Below are 16426 nucleotides of genomic sequence, written 5' to 3'. Positions count from 1 at the left end.
AATAAATTTATAATTAAAATTATTTAATAAATATTATTATTAAATAGAAAGTTATTTTTAATATATAATAAAAATATTATATTTTATAAAATAATAATAATAATAATAAATAGGTCGACTTTTTAATTAAAACAACTTTTTTTTTTAGCCTAAACTTGTTCTATTTAAGTAAAAATGCTTTTAAACAAATTTTGACCTGCTCTTTTTATTAAATAAATCAGGACAGGCTAGGCTAGACAGTAGGCCCGTGACAGGCGGTTTGGCCTATTCCCATCTCTACCAACCCAAAGCGTCAACTAAGATGGATGGACTTCCTCCGTCATAGAACAATTGACTCATTTAATTAATAACACGATAATTAAGATAATTAGTTAATGATAGTGAATTATGATTAATTTTGTTTTTTTATTATTTCAAATCAAAATCAACACTATTTATTTGACACAATTTTTAATAAAAATACATTATTTTCTCTTACAACATATCATATCAAGATATTCTTCAAACAAAACACTTCATTTCAAATCAATTTTAAACTACACCCAAATAAATATATATTTTTATTTTTATGTAATTAATATTATAGGTAGTTTTAAAAAAAATTTAATATATATGATTAAAAAAAATTAGAACATGTATTTAAATCTTTTAAAAATTATATCATAATAAAAAATAATATGCAATATGAACATTATTTTGTAGAATAATTTTTTTTATGATGGATTTTAAGTTAATCCTACATGATTTATGATGACGTTACATAGTTAATTAAATTAATCTATATTTTTTCCGTCCCAAAACAACGGGGATATTTGAGATTGACACGAGAATTAACGAATAGTATTATATTGACAGTGTAAAAGTATTTCTAAAAGACAAAAATGTCCATACTCTATAACTCCCTCCGTCCCTCAACAAACTATCCATTTTTTTATTTTGGTTCGTCTCATAACAAAGTATTCATTTTTTTTAGTAACTATACTGTCTACCTAACATTACAGATACTCTTACAACTTATAATATATTACACAAATATCATTACATTTATTCCCACTATATCCCAATATAATACTAATATTTCTAAATCTCTATGCAAAAAGCAGATAGATAGATAGATAATTATGGGACGAACGGAATATAATTATTGTGAAAAAATGAGGATAATTTCGTAAAATTGTAAAAAACTTGTTACCAAGAATGAAAATAAAACTATTGTTTCAGGACTAATAAAAATAACAAAATGAGACTATTATTTTAGAACGAAAGGTGTATTTGTTAAATATATTTTAATTTAATATATTTTATAAAAAAAATAAAAAATAAAAATAAAAATCACTTGATATAGAACTGACAGAGAAAAATGTCAGAGCGGAAGAAATATATTAATACAATGAGGGAGTATATTTTAATTTAAGCAGCCCAATTGCATAGAGATTACTGTGAGTTACAAATTTACTAATATTTAATTAAACTCCTTCTTTCCATATTTATTTCACATTACTCCTTTTGTCAGTCTCATTTTACACACCCCAACAAAACCATTATTTGCATCTGCACCCATAGTGAAGAACAAAGGAGAAATTAGTTCACAATCATGGCATAAAAGAAGCAGCAGCAGCAGAAGATCAAGAGAGACGAAGCGAAGATCGATTCAATGTCCATATAAAAAGGAAAAGAATTGAATTGTATTGTATTGCTCAAATCCATGTAGACAGAAAAATGGCGAATCCCAGAAGAACCTCCTACGCCTCCAACCTCCCCATTTCCGAACCCTTTCCGCAATTCCAATCTCCGGCCGCCGCCCAATCCACGGCGGCGACGCTCATCACCTCCGCCAAGGTATTCCTCAAAAAGCCCCACGCCTTCCCCTTCCTCCTCTCGATCTTCCTTCTCCTCACTTGGATTTCTCTCCGGCTGCAACACGCCTCCGGCGATTCCGCGTTTCACCGCTCTTCGGCGGCGGCGTCGTACGGTACGAGCGCCAAGGACGTCGGCGGCGGCGGCGGCGACGACGGTCATTTTAGGGATTCCGATGCCAACGCAGTGAAATTCTCCGCCTCGTCTTCTATTGCGATGAAGGATAAGCGTGGGTGGTTGGTTAATCCGATTACTCTCGCCATGGATTTTGATATTCAAGGTTTGAATTCTTACCTGCGTTTCAATTTTTCGATGTGAAGGAGGCGAATTTTGATGACGTGTGCCCTAGTTTGTGGATTTGGGGATATGGTACTACTTTCACTGAGCAATGTACAACTGCCTGAAGCTGTTTTGTTCTTGACTGATGAATTCTGATACATTGCTGTTTCCTATTAAGTTGAGTAAAGTTTAGGCTGTCTGTGTGATTGTGTTTTGGAATGATTTTATTTTATTTAATTTTTATATGTGAAATAGGTTTCGAAGATTTTATTAAATGTAAACAGTTGTTGAATTTTATGCTTTGATTGGAAATGTGATAATTTTAGAGAAAAAACATTCAGGTGCATATTCATAATGCCATAGTATGAAAATAAGGTTGAAAGCACAAAGCAACACTCACTTATAGTGTTTTTTTGTAGTTTGTATGAATTATTTTGTTTGGTTTTGATTTGAAATTGGAGTGGTGATTTGAATTTTTATTTAAATAGTATTTCGAACTTGATGCACAAATAGATAGAATAGCAGCAAATAGCATCTTTCTAGCCTGCAAATTTATATGATATTTTGTTAGAAAAAATATTATATTTTTATTGTGAACAATATAAATATGGAATAGTGAAATTTCTTTTATTTGAAATAAAAAAACAAACGCACCTCTAGTGTGTTTATAGTCTTAAGTGTTGGGAGGTGAATTTTGTGTTTGTTTTGTTAAATAGTATTAAGGGTTCCATTTACTTTTTGCGTGTTGAATATTAATTATTATATCAAAACGTAGTATAAATTAAGAAAAAATTGTAAAAATACTTCAATTAGTGTCTTATTAAGAAAATTTATACAAAATATTATACAAATATAATGATATTTTTAATGTTAAGTACAATGACGCGAAAGGTAAATGGGGCCCTTAGAGGCGGACGGTGGGAGTTTTTTTTTTTTAAAAAAAAAAGGTGTGTTTTTTTCACAAAAAGAACACATAGGGAAGTACTAAAGGAAATCATGCATTGTGTATTTTTGTTGACTTTTATTATTATATGTATGCATTGTATTCTTTTGGGTAATATTTCTGAATAATCATGTCACTAAACACTATGTAAGCACACTCGTAGTTTTCAACTATAATTTTTTAAGGCCATTTGGTTGGATGGATCTAGATTTGAGGGTAGATTTGAAATGGATGGATGTGAATTAACTTGGATTTGAAATATTTCTTTATTCGGTTTTAAGAAGTATTTGAAATGATAGTATTTAAAATGTTGAAGGGCATGCAATTGAAATCTGCATCTAACTTTCAAAGAGTATCCATTTGAAATACCCAAATAGAGCCTTGTGTATTTCAGTTATAATTGATTGTGAAAAGGCTAAGGTTTTGCAAACATGGCTGTAATATGTGTTCTTGAATTGTTATTTTGTGGAATTTTTTTCATGGCTCCGTTGTAATTTGAAAAGCTAGCGATTATCATTTGAAGTATTGTTATTGAACTTGGTTAACTAGCATGCTGATAAATCGATAATGACAAATTGGATTGGAAGTTTGATTTGTGGCGTGTGTGTTAAAAGGGTTTAAGAATCCATTTTTCTACTGGCTAAAATTACTTAAATTTGTATGTTCCTACCCAATTTGATGAATTACCCTCTTTGCTTCTCAGCAGATAGAGATACATGTTGACCTAATTTCCATTCTTCCTTTCTCTTTTTCATTTTTTCTCGGTTTTTTGCACGTAAGTTTTCTGTCCACTAATTGGTTTTTTTTTTAATAAGATAAATGCCGATATTTATTATCGCCTTTTGCATCTCCTCAGAAGTAAAACAGCATTTTTTGTTGTGCTTTGCTAGGTCTAGATAAGTTACATGAAGAAAACGGCATATTTTTACATTGTTGACCCCGAATTCTTCTCAATGAGGTGGAGTTTGGTTTGCAGGTGGGGCGGTTTCGTGTGCGTCAATTCATGTCGGAGAGATCCAACCAGGAAAGATGAGGGGAAACCACAGGCACCATACTTCCAACGAGACCTTTCTAATATGGGGAGCCAATACTGTATTTAGGGTAAGAAGCTTTCTCCTTTGTAGAAAATATAAAACTGTGAATCCCGAATACTTGACCTTATTGCATGAGCATGTGTGTTTCGTTCTATGTTTTTCGGGTTATTAATTTGCCTACCATATGCATTCTAGAGCCTATTATTGCTGCATTTTGAAGGTGTTTTGGAAGAGCATATCTAAGTTGTCGAATAAAATAGGTCATTTGAATTACGGGTAAATGAGATTCTGACAGTTTAAAAGTTAGTTCTTAGACAGCTGAGAAGTTCTATTGGTTCGATGGATGTAGAAATTTCATGCTTTCTACCGGAAACATCTTTTAAGAACTAAATGAAGGCCTTGTATAGTAAAGATTTTAGTTTATACCTTTGGTGCAATGATTTTGTATGTTGTTTTCTTCGGTTGAACATATGTAACTACATAAAATGATTTTATATTTAAAAGGCTCGTCTATATCTTTGATGATGAGTATAGTTACAATGATATAGCATGTTACGATATGCTGTCAGTTTATATTTTACATGTGTTGTGTTAATATATCGTTTGTGCTTAAATAATTCATAGTACGTAATGATGTGACTATGTCATGTGATAACAATTCATATTTCGTGTTTTATTTAATTTGTTTTATGTTAGTTATGAAAAACTGTATCCTAAATATAAAAAAGAATATTTTTATTGAATTGTTAATTTTTTTATATTATATAACGGCGGGCGGTTATTTGATCAAATTTACTAACATGAAATAGCTAGTATTTCATTACAAGGCAGATAGTATATGACCAAATTAGCACACTAATTTGAATCAACGAGGGTGTGTTTGTTTGTGGGTTTTGAGTTTGAATTTATGAATAGTAAAAAGTTGAATTTGAATAGTTACTTTAATGTGATATAAATAGATGTTGATGTGATATTTTGAATGTAAAATATTTTTGTAGTATAATATAAAAAAGGAAAAATAATTATTTGATTTGATATTTTTTTAAGAAAAAAAGAATCTGAATAGTAAAAAACTATGTTAAAACTTACAAAAGAACACAACCTTAGTATTTTATAGCAATGCAAAGAAATATTCTTTGTTATATAGAAACATGTATTGTGTTATATATTGTGTTGTATTTAATATTTGGTGTGTGAGTTATATATTATGTTGTGTTGTATTATCAGAGTCTATTATGCTACTATCAAAATATGTTTTATATATTTTATTAATATGTGTTATTTTCTTGATGAACATGTATGATGAATATTTGATCCAAACAACACGGTAACCGATACTATATATTTGATATGAATATATATTGTAGTTTTTATAATACTAATTACTTGTATTGTTTGTTATTTTTGTATTTTTATTGTTTTGATATTTCCGAAGTGAAATAATTATTATGCGTGATATTTTATATCGACAATAAGCAAATTCTTGCATATATACATTTCGACATTCTACTCTTGAATTTCATGTTCGAAAATCCATATTCTAATTTTGGAACTCAATTTCTTACAGCTCGAAAACAAGGCTGCGAAAAAAGGATACTCAGAGATGGTCATTAGCGCAGATGAAGTTATAGTCGGAGCCAGCCCACGCGGCACTGCTCATGCTATGGTGAACATTGATGCTGAACGAACGACGTATTTCTTGGGCTGTCAAGACAACATAGTAAATTACAATGACAACACAACTGACTTTAAGGTTTGGAAAGATCTATAGCTTTTCTTTGTTCCTTTCTTACCTTAGATATAAATATCGAAGCTATGATTGTTGTCGACCAGATGGTATAGCTGAAGTTCCTGTTTATAATACACTTCTTTTCTTTTTGTAAATCTTTGCGCGATCCCTTTGGCATTTTTTTGATCGATAGTAACATTCTTAGAGCAAGGGAAATGAGCTATGATCGACCGATGATCGTGATAGCAAAAATTCGGGGAAAAGTATATAGGAAAAAAATTATTTTTAGCACTCTAAGTATTCACTTTTTATTGATTTTATTAATTAGCAAGGTTCTTGTGTTTATTCAATATTTTTTAGTGACATAATCGCTAATGAACATTATAGGAAAATTTAATATATATATATATATATTTGCACAATATATATAATATGTATTCTAATCATTTTAAAAAATAATTTAATATAAAATCTTTTTTATATATAATATTATGGTCATTGTACTTAATATTAAAAATATTTTTATATTTGTATAATTTTTTATACAAATATCACCATATTAGTATTATCATAAGATGCCTTTTTCTCTTAATTTGTATTAAAAAATCAACATGAGAAAAGTAAGTACGTCCCTTAGAGGCGGACTCGGACGGAGGAATTATAGAAAAATACATCCATAGAAATTACAAAATAAATATTCCGTTTTATCTGATTTCTTTTTTCCTTTTCAATTTCTTTACTATGCAATTCATAAGTATTATGACTGTGTTTTGTGAAGATTGTTAGAAAGAAATTTCTTTTATGTAAAGTATAAAAAATTATGTAAAAAATATAAAAATAATAAATGTATGTACGTATTAATTTTATTGGGAAAACTTATGAGAAAAAAATATTAAGAGAACAAAGCATATATTTAAAACTTATTGTCTGTTTAAAATATTATATACTCCCTCCATCCGAGCTAACGTTAATAAAATAAAATAAAATAATGTGACACCTATAAAAGAAAATAGTAACAAATTAGTTATCTAAATTGTGCATAAGTTTAACTAACAAAAAATAAAAAAAAAACTTGATGGACAATATAACCTATTTTCTGTTAAAAACTTGACATCCAAATCTTGTTGCTATGAGCCAAACAACCACACAATCCATTCAACCAATGGTCATTAATAAAACTACAGAGAAAATGTACATAGACAAGGAGCTCGGCCAACGGAAAATCGAGCGCCAAAGGCAACGGCCAACGGAAAATCGAGAGCACCGTTACTGTTCCCGTTGGCTGCTGCCTAACCTTTCAAGTGCAAACATGGCAAAACAAACGAAAAGAAAAACTAACCTAAGCTTCTTGTAATAAACCTACACAATAAATAATAAGTCATAGCGGCGCTGAACTTGTTCGGCGCAGTTGATTCTTGGGCTGCTGCGGTGGCGGGATGCAAGGCAACGCTTTCTCCAATTCCTTCGGACAAAGAAAAGAAACAAATTATAGAGAAATGTACTTCTGTAATAATATCAAAAGATGTGGAATTTTTACTATTTATGAAAAAGAAATTTTCTAAAAATATCAAATCAAACGTCTAAAAATCAAATTTATATGTAAAGCATCAGAACAACGTTTATTTATATCATTAAACAAACCCCTAAACACACACACCTTAAGTGTCCGTTTACTAGGTGATATTTTTTTTAGCCTTTTTATTATACAACAATTGCGATTTCTATAAATGAATTTATTATTTCTTCTCACAAAACATCATATCCAAACAACTGTTCAAACCAAAAACAAATCAAATAAAACACACTATAGATGTATGTTTCATTCTTGTATGGGTTTGCCCCTCCAAGCCCTCGAAGATTCTATGCAAACACTCAACACACCGAATGCAAATATCCAAAGATTCAATGGTTCTTTGACAATGTTCAAAGTCGTATTTGAATTTGTTTTTATCCATCCGGGGAGTATCCTTATCACAACTAACACACATAGGAGTTCGGTTAACTACACAAATCACATATTACTAGTAGAGTCAACTATTTTTTAGTCTCCTAATTGGACTCCTCTATTATTTTAGTCTCGTTATTGGAGGCTGTCTTAAAATAATCCCATAAGTAAATTTTCCGCACATTTAGACTTTCGGCGCCGAGGATGCTTGCGTGTCTTAAAATTATCCACGTGTCCGCCAAATAGCACTGACATAGGGACACATGTCATCCGGCATGCCACACAGGCATCTTCAGCGTTAGAGAATTAAACGTGCAAAAAAAATTCACTTATAGGACTATTTTAAGACAACTTCTAATTACTGGACTAAAATGTTTACAGGACTAAAAAAACAGTTTACCTTTACTATTACTATTATGCATGTTCTTCTAAGTTTGAATGTAACACATTTCTTCTTTCATGTAACTCAAGAACCAAAATTTACTTCCAATAGTGATATGAACATTCTTGCATGAACTCATTCAAATCAAAATTTCAAACCATCATTGAACTTTTGTGGGCATCAAAATTCAAAGTTAGAACTCTAACTATGATTATATAGAAGAAATTGGAATAGACAACAAAAATCAATCACTATCGCCACAAAATCGTATAATTTTGAATTCCTAATGCATATACTATCACACCATCTAATCTTCTCATGTTATCATTTCAATGTTAAAAATATTTCTCAAAGAACATTTTATAGTCTTATGAACTATTTTTTCTCTATTCTCCGTTGCTCTATCTCTTCCATAAAATATTGTATTTGATCAAAATCTAAATGACTAAACATTCACAAACTAAAAATGAATAAAGCAATACTACATACACTATTCATAAAAATTGTCGAACAAAAACACATTTTAATTTTCAAACATCAAAGTCGATAGCATAAAATTAAGGCAAAACTTGGTTTAATTACACTTCCACTTTCATCCAACTATGCGACAAATTACAAAGTCGATGCCACAATGATTACATATACTAAAATTCAACAATTGTTAACTATCTTCATAAAGAAAAACTGACATCCTAAACAAAAGACAGAATTTAAAAGCAATTATATATCTTATATTTGATAACGTAAATGGACCACAAAAGATTGTATGGTGTTCAATTTCCACAACATTCTTGATAAACATTTAAAGAGTTCGTTTGGTCGTGTTTTCAACAATTCATTTTTACTATATACATCTACAGTAGCTTTTTTTTTTTTCTCTAAAAATCATGAACATCATGCACCTATTTTTCATTCATACATCACATACAAAATTTATCTTTTATTCAAAAGATCATATCAAACAAATTTCAATTCAAAATCTTTACTATTTTAAGAAACACACCAAACTACCAAAACCCGACCAGACAACACTTTAATTTTTTCGAGATTTTGTTTGAATTTCTATTATGCGTATCAATTGCTCATTCTTCCATGACTTACAGGGCAAATACTTTTTGCCTGAAAACAAGAATATCATAACTCTTTCATCAATGATGAAACTGAAATCTTGCTAGAAAATAGTTCGTCGGTTATCAAGTGCTGCAAAAAATAATACTTTTAGTGCTGCAATTTGCATTTCTATTTAAGTCTCATCACATGACAACATTTAGGGTTTGTTTGTTTTGTGAAAAAACAAATACACATTTTTCAAAAAAATTAATATATTACACACACTCATTAATTTTATATTACCTACACAGTTCCATATACTTAAAAGATATTCCTTTAAACCAAAATAGAAAACAAACAAACCCTTAGTTATAGTCTTAATGCCGATTACAATAACAGTCGTATGCTTAGTGTTGATAGTCTCAATTTTGCAATAGACACACAAGACCATTGTGTCCTGGACAATATTTTTCCAATCTTAAAAATCCGGCGATAAAATCTCTAAAGTGACATTAAATAGTGGGACAAATTAGAGTTAGTAAAATGAAACTTAATTCGATGGTTTTAGCATAAATTGAAACTACGTGACGTATATAAGTATAAACAGGATAGAACGTATAACCTGTAGTCGCCTGAGCCGTTCATTCTCCTCCTCTAGTCGCATAATCTTGTTCTCCAGCTCATTCGTGTACGCCTGTTCGATCAAAATTTCAATAATGAAGTACACCTTCTCTTAAATTTTTTTTAAAAAAAAATTAATAATAATAAGAAACACACTTGCTTCCTTGCCCGTGATCGAGCAGCTGATTCCCGGTTCTTGATCATCCTTTTCTGCCTCCTTTCAACGCTCTTCTCCGCCACATCATCAGGAGCAACTCTCTTTCTTCTCGGGGTTTGTGTTGTGTTCGACGGTGGGCCCATCAAAGGGGACGAAGAGAACGCCACTTGAGTCTCATGTCGGCCCGGAACATCGAACGGCAGGATAACCTGAGGATGATGATGATTCAATGGCATCGAGTAATTCATCCACTGTCCCTGATGAGGCATCCCCATCGCAACCCCTGCCTCATTTCCCGAACCCGAGATTTCCTTCCCCGGGGACGAATCCGTCACCACCCCTGCCTTGAACAAGAAATCCTCCAATGTCATCTTCCCATACGTCCCCGTCCTATCAATGCTCCTCCATACCTCCTCGACTGTCTTTTTGCTTAGATCTCCGGATATCCTCACCCCCGATGAAAGATGATCATAGCCAACACCCTCGGCTGCTGCTCGACTGCTGTTCGCCTCAACTTTTTCTATGAATTCATCTAAATTCATACTACCAAGAGGCTTCCCCAAATCCCCCAATTTGTTCTGCACCTCATCTAGAGTTAGATTGTAAATTGATCCTTGCCTAGCCACCGGGCCCGGGCCCGGGCCTCGGGCTTGAATTAGGGTTCCAACAATGCTAGGGCTACCACTCTCACTCATCAACACCATCGATGGATTACCTCAAAATCGAAGCTACTTTTTTTTTTTCCTGAATAAATCAATCCAAACAGTACCCAAAGTGAAATTCAATTCGATTAATTTTAGCAATACCTAACGAAATCTCCGAATCCCCAATTTGTCGAACGGCAAAAATCGATCGCGGAAATTAACAATCGAATTTGAAGACGAGTAGAAATCAGAGAAACGCAAATGCAATAAGCTGTGAAATTAATTCGTAGATCGATTAAGGCTTACCGGGGAGAAATTAAGAACCCTAGAACTGCAATCGTGTGTTTGCAGCAAAGCTATTTCGATTTCCGTCCGGTAGAAACAAAATCTGAAAACCTTGACGCCATGAAAGGATCCTGCAAAAACCTGAGGTGAGAATCTAAAATTGAGAAAGGAAATTGTACATATGGACGAATGATTTTACGCAGAAACGAGAGAGAGAGAGAGAGAGAGAGCCACTTTGCAATTTGCATTCGATTCCAGACAAAAGATTATTTAGTAATAAATTAGTACTATTTATTAACGATTTGAATATGGAAACATCGGACAGATATTGCGCCTTGTTTGTTTTGTGATTTTTAGTACTACTATGATTTTATTTATGTTTTCTTTGAAAAAAATAAAAAAATTATTAAAAATCAATTATACTGACAGCTTTTAGGCCGGAGGTTTATCCAATACGTACTTTCGGATAACTGCTACAGATTCCACATTATATAAAAAAAAAAAATTTTAAAAAAATTAATCAATTATACTTTGAAATATATCTCTATTTATTTAGTCAGACAATTATTCACTTTTATAATTTATTCTCCAAGGCTTTGTTTGTTTACTATTCTGATTTGAAATTATTTTCTTTTACATAAAACATAGGGACAATATCGATAATATAAAAATTAATATTTTATATTGATGGTTAAGTTTTGTAAAAGAATAAAATATATATATTAGGCAAACAAATTTGTCTCCGAAATTTTAATTTTGAGTTTGAATTTTAAATTATTAATATATTTTGAATTTAATTTGTCACTTCAGTTAGTTTCACGGGATCAGTGAGTCAGGGAATCAAAGGGGGCAAAGTCCCCCTTGTTTGGGTCCGGAGGTGATATATTCTCATAGTTTATTTAACTTCAGTTGTTCTCGATAAATCTGTTTTCCAATTCTGCCAATGGACGTAAACAATAAATTATTGTTGTATTACGTTAAATATTTTTTTTTTACATTTCTACTTGTTATTCTATTATTTAATCATAATCCGTCGTAACATAAATAATAAAATTTTGAATAGAAATAATTGATTAATATTAATAGGTCTTAATTTAATATAAAATTAAATTTTAATATAGTAAAATAAATTTATAATAGATGTTTGTATCGATAGTTATAAAAAAAATTGAAATAGTATTTTGTATTTTTAATATTTTAAAATAAAATAATAGTTATTTAATATTTCCTCCATGTATGATTTGTGTTTTTCCTGGATTTATTTATTTTATCATTTTTCTAAATAAAAATTAATTTAATTTAATATTTTATAAATTAATTCGCTTATATTGAAAACAATAAAAGATTAAAAATATGTTCGCATTTTTTTTTTTAAAAAAAGACCAACATAATTAATTCGGATGAATCAGATCTCATTTATTACGCACACATAACATTATTATTTATCTTTTGTGTTATTATACGTAACATTAAAAATATTTTTTATTTGTATAATTTACTCCACAAATGTCATTATATTTATATTACTATAAGAGATTTAATAGAAGTATTTTTTGTCATTTTCTCTTGATTTATACTACGTATTGATATAATAATTAATATTTAAAAATCAATACGCAGAAAGCCCATTGTACTATTTTATTATATTTAGAAAAGTTAAAATTTAATTATTATTTTTCGTTAATACTTATTTATAATAAATACTGCAAACTTTATTATATTTCGTCTCTTGATTTTTTTAATTATTAACTAAATTTTAAAAATACTTCAATTACCATTTTATTTTATTTTTAACAAAAAAAATACCCCCTCCGTCCAAGCTAAAAATATACAATTACTTTTGGCGCGGAGATTAAGGAATAATATAGTAGGTAGGTAAAAGTAGTAAAATGATATTTTTGCCCTTACTTTTTTGGTATAAAAGTAATGATGTGATGTAAAGTAGGGGTATTTGTGAAAAAAATGGGGTATTTAATGAAATGGTTACTTTGTAATTGGACGTCCCAAAATAGAAATATGTATATTTTCTTACTGGACGGAAGGAGTATTTTTTAATCACTTTGCCAACTCCAAATGGACTATTTTTGCGAATGGAGAGAGTATTATTTTTTTATTAGTTGAATTTATATATTCTTTTCGATCCGGGTCAGATAATCTATTTGGTTAGATATACGATATTTTAGATAGTGTGGATTAACAAGTTTGTGATATTATTTTGTTATTTTTTATATGAATAATTATTAGTATTTTAAATATTTTTAGTATTATGTCTCAATAAATTAAATATATGCAATATAAATATCATAAAATTTTATATAATAAAATAAACAAAAATATACTATATTTATTAATTTATAATTAACTTAAAACTAATTTTATTAAAAATGAGAAGTTTCAAATTTAAATAAAAATATTTGTTTATTGACCGGAGATATAGAAATAAAGAAGTTTTAAGTGAATTTTAGTATAATAGATTTAAAATTTAATTTAATTAATTTATATTTATTAAATATATTTAAAATGAATAAATTTATTAAAAATATAAATGTCATCTTTTATGGGATGGACAAAAAAAACACGAGGGAAGGAGTATAATTTATTTATAGAAAAAAAAAATTATTTACTTAAAGTTTCATTATCCATATTTTAATGAATATTAATCAATTTGTAATTATTTTTCTACTATACTTCACTACTCTATTATTAATTTTTCAATAAATTTCTTAATACTTCTATTTTACCTTTTCATTTTCGTCCCTCAGATGACCTTTTTCTATTTATTAAATTTATTAATCTTAAACATATTTAATAATAATAAATCAATTTAATTAAATTTCTAACGTATTATCAATAAAACTCATTCAAAATCCTTTATTTTTATTCTTCTTTTCAATAAATAAATATTTTTATCTATATTTAAAATGTCTCATTTTTTATAAAATTAATTTGAAGTTAGTTATAAATAAATAGATATATATTTTTGTTTATTTGTATTATATAAAATTTATTATCTACAAAATGAGATCTACATTATATATTTTATTGAGCTAAAAATATTTAAAATATCAACAATATTACTTATATAAAAAATAATAAAATAATATTATAACTTATCATTAATAATTTACTAATCTACACTACATAAATAATTGTATCTAAAGGGATCATCATATACGGGACGGATAGAGTATTAAAATATTATTCATTTCGTCCCTTCTTATTTGTCAACTATTTCCATTTATGTTCATCCTATTTATGTTATATTATAATTATTTTTATTAATACATTTATTAATTATTTACTAATTATATTGTACATATGTTAGTGTCTATAATAAATTGGAACAAAAAATAGAACAAAGATAGTACTTCATCCGTTCTAATACAATAGTCTTGTTTACTATTTTTGTCCGTCCCAAAACAATAGTTCTTATTTCCATAAATAATCATATCACCGTAAAACTAATCTTACTTTTTCATTTTTATTACACAATTGTCACTACTTTTTACACTAATACACTCACAATGGCAAAAAAGTCTTTTATCTATACTTTTTACCAACTATCAATATAATATCAATATTCCTTAAATCTCGTGTACAACTCAATTAAGACTATAGTTTTAGGATGGAGGGAGTAATATTTTATTAATTAGTGAAAGTGTGTAAAATATTTGAATATTTTTTATTTTGTCTGTATTTCTAAAGTAATTGTATGTATAATGATATATTTGTGATTTAAGTAAAAATTAAAATTTTCAATATTAGTGTACGATTACTTTTACTAAAATATAAAATAAATATTTTTAATTAAAATGAACGAAAATGATAAAAATAGTATTTTGAGTTAGAAAACGGATGGATTGTATTATATTTATGTGTGTGTTTCAGGGACTATCATACTGCAACAAAATCGTGTATATGCGCTGTGTTTATTCTGTATTTTTAGGTGAATTTGTTTTTTTCATATATATTAAATATAAGATCATTGTGTCGATAATATTAAAAATAATAATTTTGTTGAATTATTAATTTTTGTGAATTAATAAAATATATATTTCTTTCGTTTCATTTACCGTGTTCATATTTTTATTTCTGTCTGTTCCACTTATTTTGTCACTTTCTTTTTTTTTTTGAAAAATATTACACACTTTAATCTCATTTTAAAATTTTGAATTTATAGTTTATTTAATTTTAATTATGCTAGTTAGTTTTATTAATCTTAATTTAAAATTATTTATATTAAAATGACAATTATTTTTACTAATATATTTTTAATATTTATTAATTATATATTTTCTAAATTTTCGAATTTACCATAAATGAACATCATATGAAAATGGAGAAAGTATTATATATTATATTAATATATATACACAATATTTATTTAAATAATATTTATAAAAAGTTGTGTCATTAAAAAACACAAAACGAACAATCTTGTGGAGTTACGACCACTATCTTAAATGGTATGTATTAAAATGAAAAAAAAATTCGAAATTGATCTATTTATCTATTTAATTTTTGCATTATCTCTTAGAAATATATTCTCCGTCTCAAAATAGTTGTTTTATTTTTTTTATTTTTGTCTATTCTAAAATAATTGTCATGTTTCTTTATTTAGTAACCGTAATTTTCACTTTATAATAACATTATTCATATTTTTTCAAACTACCCATAATTATTACTCTAACCTATTTTTTAAAACCAGTATTTTAGTTTTTTACATTCTATTTTATACTAACTTTTAATTAAATACTATTATTCATTAATTCTCGTGTCAATATCCAACAAGACGTCTCTTCTGGGACGAAAAAAATATTTCTGACTTGTTTTTGATTGAAATATATATGAAACGATTTTGGATTATATATATTTTTATTATTATTATTTTTTAATGCAAACCCAAGTAGAGCTTTAAAAAATATTTCTTTTATCTTCGTTTGTATTCAAGGAGAGGGTGTACTTGTGACCGTGAGGTTATTGGTTCAAACTCCCGACGTCTCAGGTCACCTGCCATATGGTTTGTCTAGTGGGACTTTCCCGTCGGGCCTGATTTGCAGGGTATTAGGTTCGACTAGGGGTTTACTCAGTGCACACTTTCGGGTAATGGCTGCGGATTCTCACGTCATAAAAAAAGAAATATAATCATATATATATATATATATATATTACAATTTAAATTTGGTATATCTCTAAATACAATATACCTAAGTCTGTGTTCCAAATTTTTTTATATTTATGTTTTCAGTCATTATTTTTCAAATGAATGAAATTGTGCAGTATGTCTACGAAAAACAAACCGTTGTTGCCGGGCAAAGACGTTTGTTTGTCTTCTCGTCTCTTCAACTTCATTTATATCTCATAATGTTTTCGTTTTGTTTCTCTCGGTGCAAATTTGTTGCCGATCTATGTAATAGCTCGTAGTAATAGTAGATTGTAGTTTATCGCAATGCATGTGTAGATGATCAAGTTATGCATTGGTTCGAGAAGTGATGATAGT

The 16426-nt window shown here is 28.6% G+C and overlaps 2 protein-coding genes across 4 annotated transcripts; one reads left to right on the top strand and one right to left on the bottom strand.

Annotated features, from left to right (window-relative positions):
* The first annotated feature begins 1525 nt into the window (after positions 1-1525).
* Positions 1526-6133, top strand: LOC127257897 (uncharacterized). The gene is made up of 3 exons (XM_051284431.1): positions 1526-2137; positions 4056-4180; positions 5681-6133. The coding sequence occupies exons 1-3, from the start codon at positions 1720-1722 to the stop codon at positions 5882-5884; spliced, it is 747 nt and encodes a 248-aa protein (XP_051140388.1). The 5' UTR covers positions 1526-1719; the 3' UTR covers positions 5885-6133.
* Positions 6134-6920: 787 nt separating this feature from the next.
* Positions 6921-11212, bottom strand: LOC127258979 (ABSCISIC ACID-INSENSITIVE 5-like protein 2). 3 transcript variants are annotated; one of them, XM_051286103.1, is made up of 5 exons: positions 11126-11212; positions 10948-11057; positions 9997-10741; positions 9842-9913; positions 6921-7304 (listed from the first exon to the last, which is right to left on the bottom strand). In XM_051286103.1, exons 3-5 carry the CDS (start codon positions 10699-10701, stop codon positions 7221-7223), a joined length of 861 nt encoding a protein of 286 aa, XP_051142060.1. In that variant the 5' UTR covers positions 10702-10741; positions 10948-11057; positions 11126-11212; the 3' UTR covers positions 6921-7220. The 3 variants fall into 3 exon arrangements, with proteins under 3 accessions (XP_051142060.1, XP_051142053.1, XP_051142045.1); XM_051286096.1 differs by having other exon boundaries at positions 11161-11203; XM_051286088.1 differs by having other exon boundaries at positions 10948-11179.
* Positions 11213-16426: the final 5214 nt, after the last annotated feature.

The sequence above is a fragment of the Andrographis paniculata genome, unplaced genomic scaffold (assembly GCF_009805555.1).
Source record: "Andrographis paniculata isolate CXL003 unplaced genomic scaffold, ASM980555v1 Contig14END, whole genome shotgun sequence".
Lineage (NCBI taxonomy): Eukaryota > Viridiplantae > Streptophyta > Magnoliopsida > Lamiales > Acanthaceae > Andrographis > Andrographis paniculata.
This window is presented reverse-complemented; position numbering and strand designations above follow the sequence as displayed.

Excerpts from the sequence above, each read along its gene's own strand:
- LOC127257897 (XM_051284431.1), top strand. The coding sequence starts at position 1,720 with ATGGCGAATCCCAGAAGAACCTCCTACGCCTCCAACCTCCCCATTTCC. Across the intron at positions 2,138-4,055 it reads CATGGATTTTGATATTCAAG|GTGGGGCGGTTTCGTGTGCG; the intron begins GTTTGAATTCTT and ends TTTGGTTTGCAG. Across the intron at positions 4,181-5,680 it reads GAGCCAATACTGTATTTAGG|CTCGAAAACAAGGCTGCGAA; the intron begins GTAAGAAGCTTT and ends AATTTCTTACAG.
- LOC127258979 (XM_051286103.1), bottom strand. The coding sequence starts at position 10,701 with ATGGTGTTGATGAGTGAGAGTGGTAGCCCTAGCATTGTTGGAACCCTA. Across the intron at positions 9,914-9,996 it reads GATCACGGGCAAGGAAGCAA|GCGTACACGAATGAGCTGGA; the intron begins GTGTGTTTCTTA and ends TTGATCGAACAG. Across the intron at positions 7,305-9,841 it reads AACGGCTCAGGCGACTACAG|GAATTGGAGAAAGCGTTGCC; the intron begins GTTATACGTTCT and ends CTTTGTCCGAAG.